The 17,822-nt window shown below is 40.5% G+C and overlaps 1 protein-coding gene across 1 annotated transcript in view; it reads right to left on the bottom strand.

The window, feature by feature from the left end:
• Window positions 1–10,827: 10,827 nt before the first annotated feature.
• The window catches only part of LOC124718685, a 34,369-nt gene continuing 27,374 nt past the window's right edge, over window positions 10,828–17,822 (bottom strand). Inside the window, exon 3 of the mRNA XM_047244309.1 lies at window positions 10,828–11,047. Coding sequence (XP_047100265.1) covers window positions 10,897–11,047 — 151 coding nt within the window. The 3' untranslated portion in view covers window positions 10,828–10,896. The remainder of the gene's footprint in view (window positions 11,048–17,822) is intronic.

Below are 17,822 nucleotides of genomic sequence, written 5' to 3'. Positions count from 1 at the left end.
CAGGATCCCACATCTGCCATGCAAATATACAATCAGTGGCCTCTGGTGAACTATGCTCAATGCCATTCAGGATCTCATTGTCTCCATGTAACTGTCACCAGTGATGATGGACATATTGTCCACTTGTCTGTGCAGGATCATACAGCTGTGTTGCATATCTTATCTGTTGTGACTTGGCAAGACAGCCAAGCCACTATGACCAGCAGCCGAAAGGTACGCGTTTAAGCTCACGCAAGCTGGCGTGAGGTCTGGAACAGTTATAGGAGTTTATAGTAGGAAGAAAAGTACGTAGCAAAAGACGTAGCTGAAGGCTATGCTAACTATCGTCTCGGCAAATGAGAGCGTAATTAGTCAGTGAACCATCTCTAGCAAAGTCGGCTGTACAACTGGGGCGAGTGCTAGGAAGTCTCTCTAGACCTGCCGTGTGGCGGCGCTCGGTCTGCAATCACTGACAGTGGCGACACGCGGGTCCGACGTATACTAGCGGACCGCGGCCGATTTAAAGGCTACCACCTAGCAAGTGTGGTGTCTGGCGTTGACACCACATTAACCCCTAACCTGAAACATCTCTGAAATGTGCATAACTAGAAACATGTGGTCTCTCAGACCACCCATTATTTTATATCACAGAACTCCACATAAGTTGACAGAAATCAAGTAAATAGTCAGTTAATTCATGTTATAAGTAAATTTAACACTTTTCAGCCCATATGAAGACTCCGGGTTTTTTTTTTTTTTTTTTTTTTTTTTTAAATTACATAAAATAAACATGAAATACCACAAGTATGTGCTGTCATTCAGCGTCAGATTTCATATGATTTTCATCACTTATACCAGACAGTATATTCCTAAATATAAATAAAATATTGCAGGAAATGTAAAAAAAGATAATAATCAACTCAACTGAAATATTAAATCACATCTCTTTTGCACAGTTGACACATATCTTTCTTCTGCATTCCACATTTGAGGCACTTATATGCTGTTTTCCTCTTCTTGGATGCAGGGCACTTAATAGATGTCTCCCTTCTGTCCATTCTATCACTTGATATGCCTTTGCTTGATTGCTGAGTGTCTCTCAGAACTTTGTGGATCATTTCCTTGATATTTCTAGCTTTTGATGAATTTGAGATGACTTAGCATGGGGTTTCCTCTGTAGCACAAATATAGAACAAAAATGTTCATGCAACTGATGTTTACAAGTCTGTAAAAGACTGCCATTGGCCAGTGCCTTGTACGTCTGTTTGACAAATAATTGGCACATTTCATGTCGAGCAATTTTACTCCGGATTTTGAAGCATTGTAGTAACAAATAATTTCTGCATTATTTTTTATGGTATCATTTTCGATGGAATGATGCATTGAAGACACAAGAATTATTGCCATGTTTCTCTTAGGAACAAATGAAACCAGTGTTGTATTCTCAGAGAATCCATATAATGCTGACCCAACTGGCATACTTTTATCAGCCAAAAACTCTTGGGGAATTTCGCGTTTGTTCTTTCTGACCATTCCTACGTATGTTAGTCCTCTCTTGCTCAGCTCACAAATGAATTCTATAGATGTAAACCAGTTGTCAACGGTAATGTTTCTGTTACTTCCTTCAGTTTGTTTGCACAGACATAACACAGCCTGTGTTGGTTTGGCAAGCTTTTTCTTTTCTTCTGCCAGACCACATCCATCACTATTTTTCTCTGAATATATCTAGGCATTAAAGAGGTATGCGCTCCAGAGTTTGCCAGGCATATAATTTTTATGCCATATTTGGCTGGTTTGCTAGGCATTTTCCCATGAATGGTACTAACATTTCATCCACTATAACATTGCCTTTTACACAGTATAATTGCTAAGAATTGAAAATCAATTTCGCAAAAATGTTCAATATTGCAGCTGCGCAATCTGACTTCTTACTTTCATCTCTGGTAGTCGCATCATCAAGTCTCAGGCTGTTTAAAAGTATTTCCAAGCGCTTTGCCTACTTGTCACCACAAATATAGGACGACTGGTCAGATCCTTTTCAAAAAACAACAACATATCTTCATGATGTCATCATTAGAAGGCCTATGAAAGCTTTGATTTCAACATTGTCAGTATCTCTGTAATTGGACAGATTAGTAGTTTCCTTCAACTATGCCCTTATTGTAGTCAGTTTCATGTTTGTATGTAAAACTATTTCATCTATCATGTTATCATCAAATAAATTCTTCTATATTTGAGATTTAGTAGGACTTTGTCCCAAACTTCAACTTTTGGCTGTTAGCTCAGGCATTCCTCCTTTCAGAGTGTTGTGCTCTGGTGTTTCTCTCATTCTAACATGCTCAGGACATTCCCATTGGAAATTATTTTTACCATAGAAGAACTGTGTTTGCTGTGAGGTATTACCTGTAGTATAGACTGCTCCAGGCTCTTCTTCCAATAAAACATTTTCTTCACTAGTATCACTCTCTGTTTCATGATGACTATCACCTATCATGAAAGCTGAATCATCATGAGAACCGTCAAATGTGTCATCATCAATCCCATTTTCCTTTTCATCTAAATCCCCTAACTGCGCCTGCACCCAAGCTTCCAAATCTGGATTAGCTGAAGATATGTTGCTTTTCTTAGAAAGTCAATCCATGTTTTACCTGAAATATGACACAAATTTACACATAGAAGAAGATGCTATAAAATAACAGCCGCTGAAAGTAAAACATGTCATAATTAGAAACATGTGGTCTATTGGACCTACCAAATTCTTGTACATGATACAAAACATGTGGTATCTCAGGCACATAACATCACGCACTTCTCTAAGCAATACTCTGTATCTCTTCGCTGACAAAGTAAAACTGATTGTTGACTGCTGCTTTACACATGGCAAGTATTGCGGCGAAGGTACTGGGAAAGTGAAGCCGTGCTTTTTTTTGCAGTGCTGCCAACTCGACATTTAAAATAAACAAGGGGTCTCGGAGACCGATGTTCGGGTTAAGGTTTTATTTTATTATTATTATTATTATTTTTACAGAGATGTTAGTTGCCTTGTTCGTATTATCACCTCATCATTCATAAACTCCTCCATTGAACAATAACATTTTTCCACTAAGAGTTCATGTAACTTTTTCATTAGGTGACCAGTTTCGATGCTCAGAATATCAGAGCCCTTTACTTTATTGTATATTTTCATGCTCATGTATTGAGAAGTCATAGAATATGTGTGGAGGGAGCATAAAATTTTGTTTTTGCCTGGTTGTGTATGTGTGTTTGTAGTGAAATTCTTTGAAAAGTTCAGGTTTACTGTACAGGAAAATTAGAATTTCAAAAATGTATATTGATGGGACAGATAATATATTTAGTTTTTTAAACAATGGGTGACCTGAGGTTTTTAGGCATGCACTGCACACATCTTCCTAATGATTCTTTTTTGAAGTTTTAATATCCATACAATATAACTTGAATTACCCCAAAAAATTAAGCCATATCTGATGACAGATTTGAAGTAACTGTGGTACACAATTTTTTGGTTGTCCATGTCTATTACATCATGAAACATTCCCAGTGCAAAAGAAAGGCTATCCAGTTTGTTAACTAAATATTCTGAGTGTGTCTGCCAGCTTAAGTTTTCATCCAAGTTTAGTCCTAAGAATATCACTGTGCTTGCTGGTTCTATTTTCCCATTTTTATGTAAGACATAGATCTCACTTGGTTAAGACTGTTTTGTTTTGAACTGTGTGAGGTGCATTTTTGTAATGTTTAGTTTCAGACCATTTAACTGAAAACAGGCTTCCAGAGAATCCAAAGTGTTTACAACACAGTCAGTGATTTCTGCAGAGCTATTTTTTTCAATCGGCACTGCAATGTCATCTGCATATAGGACTGACTTTGCATTGATGTTCAATGGTAGATCATTTATATAAAACAGGAAGAGAATTGGTTCCAAAACCAAGCCCTGGGGATCACCTAGTGAGATAGTTTCCCATTTCGATGAGTAATTTGCAGAGGTAGATGTTATTATAACTCTTTGCTTCCTGTTTGTCACATTTGAGGTCCACCACTCACAGCAAGTGTCATGCATTGTTGTTTTTGTTCAGGAGTCTAGGTGTCTGGAACAAACTTTACACACACATTTATCTTCTTCAAAACATTCTAGAGGATGTCTCAAACTCTTGATTTAGAGATGTTGTCTCATTGCGATTTGTCACATAACGTTGACACATTACGATCACAGGACCACTACGTTGCAATGGTTGCCCACAACTGACTGGTCAAATGCACGCATATTGTTTACAGTAGTTAGTTGCTGCTGTCACTTGTAGGCCACGAATAAAATCAGCAGTCAGCACGGCCTTCATTGCTGCTGCTTCCACTAATGAGGCAGAAGAGTGTGCCGTGCCAACAGCAATAACACTGGACACAGGTGTAGCACCACACTGTCTTTTCAGGTGAATCCTGCCTCTGACTAGAATATCACAATGTACATATCTGTGTCCACAGGCTCTGAGGTAAACAAATGTTGCCAGATTGCATTTGTCATCATCATACGGGCCCCACATCGAATGTTCAGGGTTCCATCAGGTACAAAACGCAATGACCTCTGCTGCACATGGCCAGTAACTTGGACAGCAGCCATTCCATTTCTGATGTGTTAAGGCTGGTAGCTTTGCCATATCTTAGAGATCTCATGTTATGCTACCCTTGCCTACCTTGGTACAGAGCATGTTCTCCAGATATCTCACCCATTGAAAACATCTGATGAGATACTGGTTCGCCATCACTTGCAAGCCACTATGATTTATGAGATCTGTCATAGGGTAGAGATAGATTTTCCACTATTACAAAATAAGAAATATGGCAATACATTTTGCCAGTTCCTCTATTTGAAGCACACACATAGCATAGTTCTTTAGCAAAATATACAAAAAAAGCTGTTTCACAGATCATGTTGACACTTGACATGTGTTATTGCTCCATAAAATAAAAATAAAAGGCCAAACAACAAGTAGTAGACACGTATAAAAGTAAGAAGCTATCCTAGTTTTTGGAACTGTTAGGTCCTTCCTCAGGAAGGAAAGAGAAACACCTTGGGATGGATTAGCAAAGAGGCTGTTTTCAAGTACACTATCTGCTCAAAAGTATCCACACACCCATATATACATTGAGGTGACAAATGTCATGGGATAATGATATACACATACACAGATGGCAATAGTATTGCATACACAAGGTATAAAAGACCAGTGCATTGTACTCAGGTGATTCTTGTGAAAAGGTTTCCGACATGATTATGACTGCAGGATGGGAATTAACAGACTTTGAACTGGAATGGTAGTTGGAGCTAGACACTTTGGACATTGCATTTCAAAAATCATTAGGTAATTCAATATTTTGAGATTCACAGTGTGTGTTTCAAAAATGACCAGTATATTTGAAACGGCAATAAAAACTAAACGAGCAGCGATAGAAATACACCGTTTGTTGCAATATGCTTGGGACAACAGTACATTTTCAGGCAGACAAACTTTCGTAATTACAGTAGTTACAATTTTCAACAACAGATGGCGCTGCGGTCTGGGAAACTCTATAGTACGATATTTTCCACATATCCACCATGCGTAGCAATAATATGGCGTAGTCTCTGAATGAAATTACCCGAAGCCTTTGACAACGTGTCTGGCGGAATGGCTTCACATGCAGATGAGATGTACTGCTTCAGCTGTTCAATTGTTTCTGGATTCTGGCGGTACACCTGGTCTTTCAAGTGTCCCCACAGAAAGAAGTCACAGGGGTTCATGTCTGGCGAATAGGGAAGCCAATCCACGCCACCTCCTGTATGTTTCGGATAGCCCAAAGCAATCACACGATCATCGAAATATTCATTCAGGAAATTAAAGACGTCGGCCATGCGATGTGGCCGGGCACCATCCTGCATAAACCACGAGGTGTTCACAGTGTCGTCTAAGGCAGTTTGTACCGCCACAAATTCACGAATAACGTCCAGATAGCGTGATGCAGTAATCGTTTCGGATCTGAAAAATGGGCCAATGATTCCTTTGGAAGAAATGGCGGCCCAGACCAGTACTTTTTGAGGATGCAGGGACGATGGGACTGCAACATGGGGCTTTTCGGTTCCCCATATGCGCCAGTTCTGTTTATTGACGAAGCCGTCCAGGTAAAAATAAGCTTCGTCAGTAAACCAAATGCTGCCCACATGCATATCGCCGTCATCAATCCTGTGCACTATATCGTTAGCGAATGTCTCTCGTGCAGCAATGGTAGTGGCGCTGAGGGATTGCCGCGTTTGAATTTTGTATGGATAGAGGTGTAAACTCTGGCGCATGAGACGATACGTGGACGTTGGCGTCATTTGGACCGCAGCTGCAACACAGCGAACGGAAACCCGAGCCCGCTGTTGGATCACCTGCTGCACTAGCTGCACGTTGCCCTCTGTGGTTGCCGTACACGGTCGCCCTACCTTTCCAGCATGTTCATCCGTCACGTTCCCAGTCCGTTGAAATTTTTCAAACAGATCCTTTATTGTATCGCTTTTCCGTCCTTTGGTTACATTAAACCTCCGTTGAAAACTTCGTCTTGTTGCAACAACACTGTGGTCTAGGCAGTGGAATTCCAACACCAGAAAAATCCTCTGTTCTAAGGAATAAACCATGTTGTCTACAGCACACTTGCACGTTGTGAACAGCACACGCTTACAGCAGAAATACGACGTACAGAATGGTGCACCCACAGACTGCGTTGTCTTCTATATCTTTCACATCACTTGCAGCGCCATCTTTTGTTGAAAATTGTAACTACTGTAATTTCGAAAGTTTGTCCGCCTGAAAATGCACTGTTGTCCCAAGCATATTGCAACAAACGGTGTATTTTTATCGCTGCTCGTTTAGTTTTTATTGCCGTTTCAAATATACCAGTCATTTTTGAAACACCCTGTACAACAAACACATCCGTTAGGACAGCATGGCAAAATTTGGCATTAATGAGTTATGGCAGCAGACAACAGACGTGAGTGCCTTTTCTAACAGCATGGCATTGGCTGCAGAAACTTTTCTGTCTTTGTGACCATATCAGTTGGACCCCAGATAATTAGAAAACCGTGGCCTGGACAGATGAGTCCTGATTTCAGTTGGTAAGAGTTTCTGGTAGGGTTTGAGAGTGGTGCAGACCCCATGTGGCCAAGGACCCAAGTTGTCAACAAGGCACTGTGCAAGCTGGTGGGCGGGCCAGAGTGGCCGTGCGGTTCTAGGCGCTACAGTCTGGAGCCGAGCGACCGCTACAGTCGCAGGTTCGAATCCTGCCTCGGGCATGGATGTGTGTGGTGTCCTTAGGTTAGTTAGGTTTAATTAGTTCTAAGTTCTAGGCGACTGATGACCTCAGAAGTTAAGTTGCATAGTGCTCAGAATCATTTGAACCATTTTGCAAGCTGGTGGTGGCTCCATAATAGTGTGGGCTATTTTTATATGGAATGGACTGGGTCCTCTGGTCAAACTGAACTGATCATTGACTGATGGTAGTTATGTCTGGCTTCTTGGAGACCATTTGCAGCCATTCATGGACTCCACATTGCCAAACAATGATGGAATTTCTTATGGATGACAATGCACCGTTTCACTGGGCACAGTTGCTTGCAACTAGTTTGAAGAACGTTCTGTACAATAGGAGTGAGTGATTTAGCCAGCCAGATTACCTGACATGAATCCCATAATCGAGAGGTCAGTTTGCGGAAAAAATCATGCACCAAAAACATTTTCAGAATTACGGACAGCCATAGAGGCAGCATGGATCAATATTTCTGGAGGGGACTTCCAATGACTTGTTGAGTCCTTGCCATGTCAAGTTCCTGCACCATGCCTGGCAAAAGGAGATCCAGCTCCACGTTACCAGGTATCCCATGACTTTGTCACCTCAGTCTAATGTAAAATTGAGCTCTAGGTGTCACAAGGGGCAAACGTATGAATATGAAGGAAGTAGGGAATATAGTGTTGTCTGTAGAGAAGCAGGAAGACCAGAAGAAGTTAGTCGGGAGAGCTCAGTGACTTCAAACGTGGACTAATTATTGGAAGACGCTTGAGTAACAAATCTGCCAAGAGCTTCTCAAACCTGTCCACCCCCGGTAGCTGAGTGGTCAGCACAACAGAATGTCAATCCTAAGGGTCCAGGTTTGATTCCTGGCTGGGTCAGCGATTTTCCTCTGTTCAGGGACTGGGTGTTGTGTTGTCCTAATCATCATCATTTCATCCCCATCGACGTGGCGTCAAATCGAAAGACTTGCACCTGGCGAATGGTCTAACTGATGGGAGGCCCTAGTCACACGACATTTACATTTTATCTCAAACCTTCTAAAGCTGCCAAATTTGACTTTTGGTGATGAAATCGTGAAGTCGAAATGCAAAGGAACACCCACATTTAAACCAAGACCAGACAGAACTCGTGTAATGATGGTTAGGAACCATAGAGCATTGTTGGAGGGCGGTTGTAAAAAATTGAATGAAATCAGTAGAAGGAATCACTCCAGAGCACTACCAGTAATCCAGTCAACACAATGACAGGGCATAGGGAGTTAAAAAAGAACAGGATACAATGGTCAGGCAGTTCCTAATAATCCACGCATTTCTGTTAGCCGACAGTAAGTAGCACATTAGGTGGTGTAAAGAGCAAAACTACTGAATAGTGGATGACTGGAAACAAGTGATTTTCAGTGACGAATCATGATTTGCCATGTGGCAATTGGACTGAAAGTTTGGGTTTGGTGAATGCCTGGAGAATGTTACCTGCCGTCATGTGAGTGCCAACAGTGTTGGACAGAGGAGGTATTGTTACAGTTTGTGGATGTTTTTCGTGACTGGGATGTACTCCTCTTATTGCACTTAAGGACACATAAATATGGAAGGATACAAACATATTTTACAGCACTGTGTGCAGCACGGAGTAGAAAAACAGTTCAGAGACAATGATTGTTCGTATCAGCATCAAAATGTAGCCTGTCACAAAGCAGAATCTGTGAGGCAGTGGAACTTGGACTAAACATAACAAGAACTGCTACAGCTCTTACACTTGTGCTGTTGAATGCACCCTGACAAGATGCACATGGTGAAAGAGTATGGTGTCATAATAACATTGACCAAGGAGTGTACTGTGTTCAAAGATTTGGCTGTCAGTATGCCCATACAACGTTATAACTTCCCACAATAATGCCTCGACCACCGAAATGATCATGTTTGACAATGTTCCTGGGTGCATTAAGTGTTCCTACCTCTTGCCATACAAGAGTACATCTTGCATTGGCAAACATGATCATTTTAGTGTTCCTGGTGTTATGGTATGGGGGGGGGGGGGGTGTCCATGATGTTACATCTCTTTACTGATTTCCAAATCTTTGAACATTGTACACTCACTGGTCAACATTATTGTGGTAGTGTACTCATTCCCCATGTCCATCTTTTGAGAGATGAGTTTGAACCTGGCTCCCTTTTTATGGGTGACACTGCATGACCGCATTGAATCACGTAGGTGAAGCAATGCTTGGAAAGAGAGCACATTCAGTAAAATGGACTGGTCTGCCCATTCTCCTGACATAAGTTGCAGTAAACACATGTGGTGCTTTGTGGAGACATATTGCACCATATCCACAAGCACCAACAACCATCCAACAGACGTCAACTGTGTTGCTAGAGGAATGGAACACCCTACCACAACTCCTTATGAACCTTGTTGTCAGCATGGGAGCATGTTGCAGGGCACCCATTACTGTCTTTGATGATCATACACCCTATTAAGAATCATGTCCCGTCTTTTTTAATGCCTAGGAACCCATCATACATCACAGTGACTTCAGAATAATTATTCTTTTTGAATAAATGTATCATTTATTTTTATGTCATTCCATGTTCCTCTCAGATAACTTCTGTACTATACCATAGTAGTCCTCCTTATGTATGGTCCAAGTTTCATAGAGCTGCATTACTAGGTAGGGACACAGTCCATCAGTTTTGCACACCAGTGTACTACACATAGTTATACTTAAACTTTTAAGAATAATAAGAACAGAAAGACTTTTTTAATAATTAAATTAATACATCACTTAATTCAGTATTTGCAAATTCACCAACTGTGTACAAAGGCACTTTTTTTTCACCCAGGCTTCTGTGCCTTTTCTAAACTTATTAGTTTCAACTATTTCACTCTACCGGGAAATTAATCAATAAGGATTTTTTTAGCCTAGTTCAGAGAATTTTCAAAGAGTTCCTAGTTCTATAAGAGTGAATATTTGATCTAGTATCATGTTTATACCAACTGATCTTGATGTGATCAAGAGTGTGAAATCTCTTTCAAATTGAGACAATCATTATTTTGTTTTCAATCAAATACATTTTGCAAGGACAGTTGGCTCTTAGACCATACACATACTGAATAGATTTTTTTCTGCCCAAGAAAATCTCTTTAGCTCCAGTAGCGTTAACCTACATCATTACACCATAGCTTATGCACATGTGGAAAAAGGCATAGTATGCAAGGAGTAGCTACTTTGACATGAAAAACAAAATGTCATACACAAAATGCCATCTGTACGCCATGTTGAAAATTTTTTGCACCTTAGCCTCAAATTAATGTTCCAGACTACTGTCTTATACTTACTTGTCTCTCAAGAGAGATGTGACTTTTGGTTTCTTCAGAATTTTTTGAAGTTCTATCAACACCAGTTCCATCTTCTACAGCGGTTTCAATAATGTCTGCAGCAAAAGGCATCTGTATATTGTCATCAATAGTGATATCTGTGAACTGTACATGCTGCATGGAGAACTTTCTCCATCTCCTTTATGAAAGCCTTACCTGGGTCATGATCTGTGGATGACAAATTTGATAATAAATCAGTATTAGATTGTGTTGCTAGTGACCCATAGCCTTTCAGTAAAAGTTGTTCCTCTGTAGTAAGTTTGATGTCAATGTTCCCCACATTGTCATCAGTCTCATATGGCTCAAATTTAGGTGAATTTTTCCCCTTTCGAGCTGAGTGTTTACCAGTTTGAGCACGTTGTTTGCGACCTCTTGGTGAGGCCTATAACAGAGAAAAATAAAAATTAAATGGTACTGCCATAAAGTGTATTACAGGATGAAAACAATAAACAAAAATGAGAAAAGCCACCCACCCACTTTTAACGGGCCAGCTAATGACACATACAGACATGTAACAACAGAAAAACTTTACTAGCTACAAGCTGTCAATATTTTTCTAGTTAAAACACTTACACACACACACACACACACACACAACACACACACACACACACACACAAAGCTACAAAAACCTCCTCAGATATCCATCTATGACGATGCTGCTGCTGGATGAGTGAGTGAAAAGCATTGGGGGGGGGGGGGGGGGGGCATGTTAGGAAGTGGAGGGTGTGATAAAGGAAATTAATAGTTAATAATAAATAAAATAAAGCCTGGCATTCTTAAATTTTCAGACATACACAGGGTGAATCAAAATGGACTTTACAACTTCAGAATGATATAGAAATTTATTGAGATAACTTACAGAATCAGTAGATGTGTCATTTTGTAGTGAACAACCTCAATTTTGATTCACATAGTGCATCAGTACCCCATTCTGCCACCAGCGTAGTGCACAGTTAAAGTGGAGTGTGCTCACAGCGCATTTTGGTTTCATGAAACAGATTCCGAACCAACTATTTGGCATACATTTTTTCACAGAATATGCTGAAGAACCTCGAAGCAGGACTACAATTTACTCTTGGCACTAGAACTTTGTTGAGACGGGTTGTTCACTGTGACATGATAAATTACCAGATCACCTGAATGTTGATGAATATATGGAACAAGTTGAAGGGAGCTTTGCCCACAGTCCACAAAAATCAACACGATGTGTGTCTCGTGAGACTGGCATTCCAAAAAAGACTATTTGACAAGTACTTCATAGATGTTTACACTTGAAACTATACAGATTCACAATGACACACAACATCAGCAATGCAGATAAGGCTGCTCATGGGGAATTGTGTGCGGAAATGTTGTATCGGATAGAGGACAAAGAGACATTCCAGAACACAATAACCTTCAGTGATGAGTCAGTGTTTCATATGAGTGGCATGGTGAACACCGACAGCTGTAGAATAGGGGGCAGCAAAAATCACATGCAACCCTGGAACACATTTGTGACAACCCCGGAGTTAATGTGTTTTGTGCTGTCAGCAAACTGAAAGTGTGGGGCCCTTTCCTTTTAATGGAGAAAACTGCCACTGGTTCTGTGTATCTGGATATGCTTAAAAACTTTTTAATTTCACAGATAAATGAAGATAGCCAAGAAGGGATACTTTACTACCAGCACAATGATGCACCACCACATTCCATTACAGAAGTTCGAAACTTCTTGATAACTGCTTCCCAGGTCAATGGATAGGCTGCGAAGGGCCAATCACATGGCCACCTCACTCCCTGGACTTGACACCACTGGTGTTCTTTCTCTGAGGTTTCATTAAAGACCGTGTGTATGTTTCTCCCCTAACAAACAGTTTAACTGACCTGAAAAATCAAATCTACATTGCCATTGCACAACTTACACCCAATTTCCTGCAACAAGTGTGGGAGTAAATTGATTACCAGTGGGACGTTTGCCACGATTTACATGCTTTAGGATAAACTGGTATGCCCTAGTCTGAACTAATTTCACCTAGTTTGTACCTTCTATAAGCTTTTCAAAGTAAACTGAATAAAGAAATAGAAATAAAATAGTCAATACGATTCATTAAAGTTATTTATTAACTAATCAGTAATTTCACATCTATCACTAGATCAATTTACATATATCCGACCACAGAAATCACCTTATCTGCATATGCTTATTTACTTATTCTTGCAAGGTTTACTTTAGTGGCACTTAGAATTGCAGAGTACTTCATTTTTCTTACAATTTCATTTGTTTGTTGTACAGTTTTTCATGCAACTGCATTTCACTTAGCCTTGCCCTAATCCAGCAGAATGTTTTGTGGCTGTAGTCCTTAAAGATATTTCAGTATCTTGGTTAATATCTCCCACATCTAAAAACTCCTGAATGCAGAAATCAAAATCAGTTCTAAAAAATAAAAAAGAAGTTAAAACAAACATTATTTAATATTTTATCACAAAAAACTATGGAAAATTTTAATAAAATTATACCTGCAATAATGTTTTTGAAGTATGCCATGTTTGGTGCCAACTGTGTAGAGGCTCTCATCAGTCTTTTGAAGTATTACTCCAATTATGTTTTGAAGTCTGCCTTTATCTACATCTGGAATATGTATGGTTACATTGTCTCCAGTGCCAGTTGGTGGATGGAATTTGTCAGAGGTGGTTTCATTGTCTCCAATGCCAGTTGGTGGATGGGATTTGTCAGAGGAAGCTTTCATTTTTTTAGCTTTTTTTTTTTTTTTTTTTTTTTTTTTTTTTTCTATCGCAATTTTTCTAGCATTCTGAATGTCATTTGTGTCAATTTTCACAAGGTTATCATCATCACTGTGTTCATACTGTTCAGTATTGCTGTCATTTTTAATTGCCTTCTTTAGGCCATCTTCACCCTGAATATCATTTAGGATTTCTTAAGGCCATGAGGAAGTGGAAAGTCCTACTCTTGGTTTGTTTTCAGGTAATGCTTTGTAAGGTGATTGTTTTATGTCAGAGAGGTAAGCTCAATTTTTCAGGAACTGGACGTACCTTAATCCTTCTGACCACTTCGTTGAATTGTTGTCCTTTAACCAAGAACTTATATGTTTTCAATATATTGGCTGGCACTTTCAACAGAACCCTGACTTTGGCTGTGCCTTTGTATTCCATGCACAATTTTCAGTTCTGACCAAAGCTTTGGGAGTTCACTTATAACATTATTGATGAATTCTCTGTCATTATCAGATTAAAGAATGCATGGCACCCCTACTGTTAGGAATATATCATTCAAATGATAAGCCACTTCTTCAGCCCTCTTTGATGTTAACACATGAAGGAGAACAAATTTTGTGAGATGGTCTTGGGAAACTAGAATGAATTTTAAATTCCCATTTGGTTGTGTTTGGAAATCAATCAAATCAACTTGGCATCTGCTATTCATTTCTGAATGGAGAACTGCATTTGAAACTAGCCCTCTTTTTTTGTCTTCTTTTGTTGACAAACATCACAGATTGATGTGTAGATGCATATCATTTCCTATGTGAAATTGGCATATTTGTTTGATGTCTCGGCTAACATCCTATCATGATCACCATGGAGCCGGCTGTGGTGGCCGAGCGGTTCTAGGCACTACAGTTTGGAACCGCGCGACCGTTCCTGTCGCAGGTTTGAATCCTGCCTCGGGCATGGATGTGTGTGATGTCCTTAGGTTAGTTAGGTTTAAGTAGTTCTAAGTTCTAGGGGACTGATGACCTCAGAAGTTAAGTCCCATAGTGCTCAGAGCCATTTCAACCATTTTTTGATCACCATGACACACAGCTACATGAGCTGCATCAATCACATCACAAAGTTCATCAACTGGAACAAGTATTTAACATTCCCTTCACACCGTGCAATGAGTTTTTTCATGTCACCAATTTTCAAAACAGTAAATCATTTCAGTTTTCTTTTTTGTAACAATGTTCTTTTTTCAAACTTTTCTGCATCTTCTACTTGTTTAACCAAATCCGCATATTCATTTACATATAACACATTATAATGAGAAGACTTTTTGTTTTCACTCTGCAAAATTTCCTCCAGAAACTTTTCTCCCCACAGCTTTTGATTGGCTTGTCTACTACACGAAGGCTCATCCATGATGAAATGCTTCAATAATTATACTAGAATTATAATAAAATCTTTTAAACAAAACCAGAAACTTAACATGCACTCTCGTAGATGCAAAATACCGTTTTAAACAAAGAACAGTGTGAGCAAAGAGCAGTTGACAACCGTGATGGGTGAGCCAGAGATGATTTGGGGATTCCCCGTTTGTACAGGCAGTGACATGCGTTTTGACTAGGCAAAATTAGTTCAGACTTGGACATACTAGTTTATCCTAAAGCATGTAAATTCTAACTAGGATAAACCGATTCGACCTAGGCTAAACTGTTTTACCCTATCGGGCACAGGATGAACGAGTTTAACCTTGGCGAAACTAGTTCATCCTGAAATCGAGTTTTGGTGATAACATATATATAAATGACCTAGAGAAATAATGTCTGAAGTGTGGTGAAGCAGCTTGTGAATGATGGTGTTATATATAGAGAAGTTGCAACTTTAGAAGATTGTAGTAAAATGTGTAAAGACCTGCAGAGGATCAATGCTTGGTGTACGGACTGTCAGTTGACCCTCAACATAAACACATTATGTATTGCACATAAATAGACAGAAATATTCACTACTGTAAGATCAGACGATTGCTAAAGATTCACTGGAAGTCATCACATCCCTCAAACAACTGGAGCATGCATACAAAACAATTTCATTGGAACCACCACATAAAACTAATCGTAGGAAAGGTAGAATGCCAGCCTGAGATACATTGGAAGGACCCTTAGGAAATGTAGTCCACTCCTGAAAGAGGTACTGTTTGTACTGTTCTAAGATGTCCACCTATGTGCAGTCGTTTCCGTAACGCAGCATTTCAACAGCATACCTCTTCGTCATCTTCAGGTGATACCTGTAGAAAGAACATCTTTGCTACATCCTACCGCCTTTATACTCTGATTGCTCCCCACACCTAGCCAGTCGCATGCTGCATCGGGTGCAGTGGGGGGAGACGGAACCATTGGAAGCTGGATGCAAACCTCGGTACCTCTGTACTCCTGTCGCCCCTGTCGGGTGCGGTAGTTGCTCTCATCTGACACTGTGATCTCAATTGGCTGAGTGTGGGGTTCCACACTTTGGTGAGGGTCTAAGTCACTGTCTCTATCAATCAGCCCATCTCAGAGATTTCAACAGCCACCTTCCAAACGCAGTCCCAAAATGACAAAGTCTGTCTTAACACTTCAGTTTCTTCATACTTAGTGGAGTTCCCTGTGACCACGCAACTTTCAGCAACCACAGATTTTGTTGGCTGCTAAAGTTCGGTGTAGCTTCTGTGTTTCTTGCACCTTTCTCTGATTGTCTGCACAGCGTGCCATATGTATGCCTGACCACACACTTGGTTTACAGAGCCACAAATAATGAATGGATGTGAATGGAGTTTGAAGAGGAAGCCCTGGAAACAGCTGCACTGAAGCCTACATACTTTTGAGATATGGTGATGACACATTTGTGGTGTGACCACCTGGGAATGATAGATTTCTGGAGTGCCTCCAGCATCTGAACTCTCTACACTCCAGCATCAAATTCACCGTGGACGTGGAAGAGAATGGGAAACTCCTTTTTCTGGATGTCTTTGTCAGGCACAAAGCCCCATGGGACACAGCACGTATGGGAAAACTACCCAGACTGATTTGTATCTCCACACCGCCAGCTGCCATCATTCTTCACAATGTGAGAGTGTGCTACATACACCGGTGGTGTGCTTTCAGGCAGAAGCTTCAAGTTCAGCAAAGAGAATGTGACGAGGAGGATAAGACAGTGATGCATCTGAGATTCACTGGCGAAGCATCGAACAAAATAGGCAGCACCCTGGCTCAATGAAACATTAAATGCATTTTCCATCCACCTCCAAAACTGTGTGCACTGTTCGGTTGGAGATCTGTAAACTGGGTGTTTACCGTATTCAGTGTAAATATGGTAAGGCATACATCGGGCAGGCTGTGTGGATAATTGAAGAAAGATGCAAGGACTGCAGAAGATACACCAACTTAAACAACTGACAAAATCTGTGGTTGCAGAACACTGCGTAGCCACAAGAAACACAATGAAGTATGAAGAAATGGAACTGTTAAGACAGACCTTGTCATTTTGTGATTGTGATCAGAAGGAGGCTTCTGAAATCTCTGGGCCAGGCAGATTAATGGAGACAATGATTTGACTCAGCTGACTGAAATCACAGCACTGGTTGACAGTGACTTCTGTGCCCAGTGGAGGCAACCGGAACACTGTGGGGCCCCAAGCATGCATTCCACTCATCACAAATCACTGCCATTTGTGACTTCAGTGGTGTCAAGTAAGAGCTCATTGGTGGCCAGGATGGAGGTTTGTTGTGTTTTCTGATGAAAGGAGGCCAGTTCAGGGCCTGTAACCAACCTGTATGCATGCTAGACACACTGGACCTACACCTAGAGTTATTGTCCAAAGTGCAAATTCATATGTTAGCAGGAGCACTGTCGTGGTCATCCCACACACCCTAACTGCAGATTTGAATGTCAGTCTGGTGATTTGATCTGCTGTGATGCCATTCATGAACAGCATTCCAGAGAGTGTTTACCAACATGATAACGCTAGCCTACATATCGTTGTTGTAGCCAAACATGCTCTCTGTAGTGTCGACACGTTGCCTTGGCCTGCTCGATCACCAGATCTGTCTCCAGTCGAGCACATATCGGACGACAATTCCAGTATCATTCATAACTGGCATTAACCGTCTCTGTATTGACCAACCGAGTGCGACAGGTACGGAACTCCACCCCACAAATTGACATCCGGCACCTGTACAACAAAATGCATGCACATTGGCATGCTTGCATTCTACATTCTGGCAATTACACCTGTTATTACGGTACCAGCATTTCACATTTGCAATAGCTTATCTCGCGCTTACATTAACCTGTGATGTTGTCATGTTAATCACTTAAATATGTTACCTAGATAAATGTATTACCAAAATTTCGTTATTTTACATGGATTACTTTTTGGTGTTGTGATTTTATTTCTATCAGTGTATATCTTACACTCGACCA

Source organism: Schistocerca piceifrons, chromosome 10, assembly GCF_021461385.2.
Source record: "Schistocerca piceifrons isolate TAMUIC-IGC-003096 chromosome 10, iqSchPice1.1, whole genome shotgun sequence".
Lineage (NCBI taxonomy): Eukaryota > Metazoa > Arthropoda > Insecta > Orthoptera > Acrididae > Schistocerca > Schistocerca piceifrons.
The sequence above is the reverse complement of the archived record's forward strand: the minus strand, read 5'-3'. Positions and strand labels throughout refer to the sequence as shown.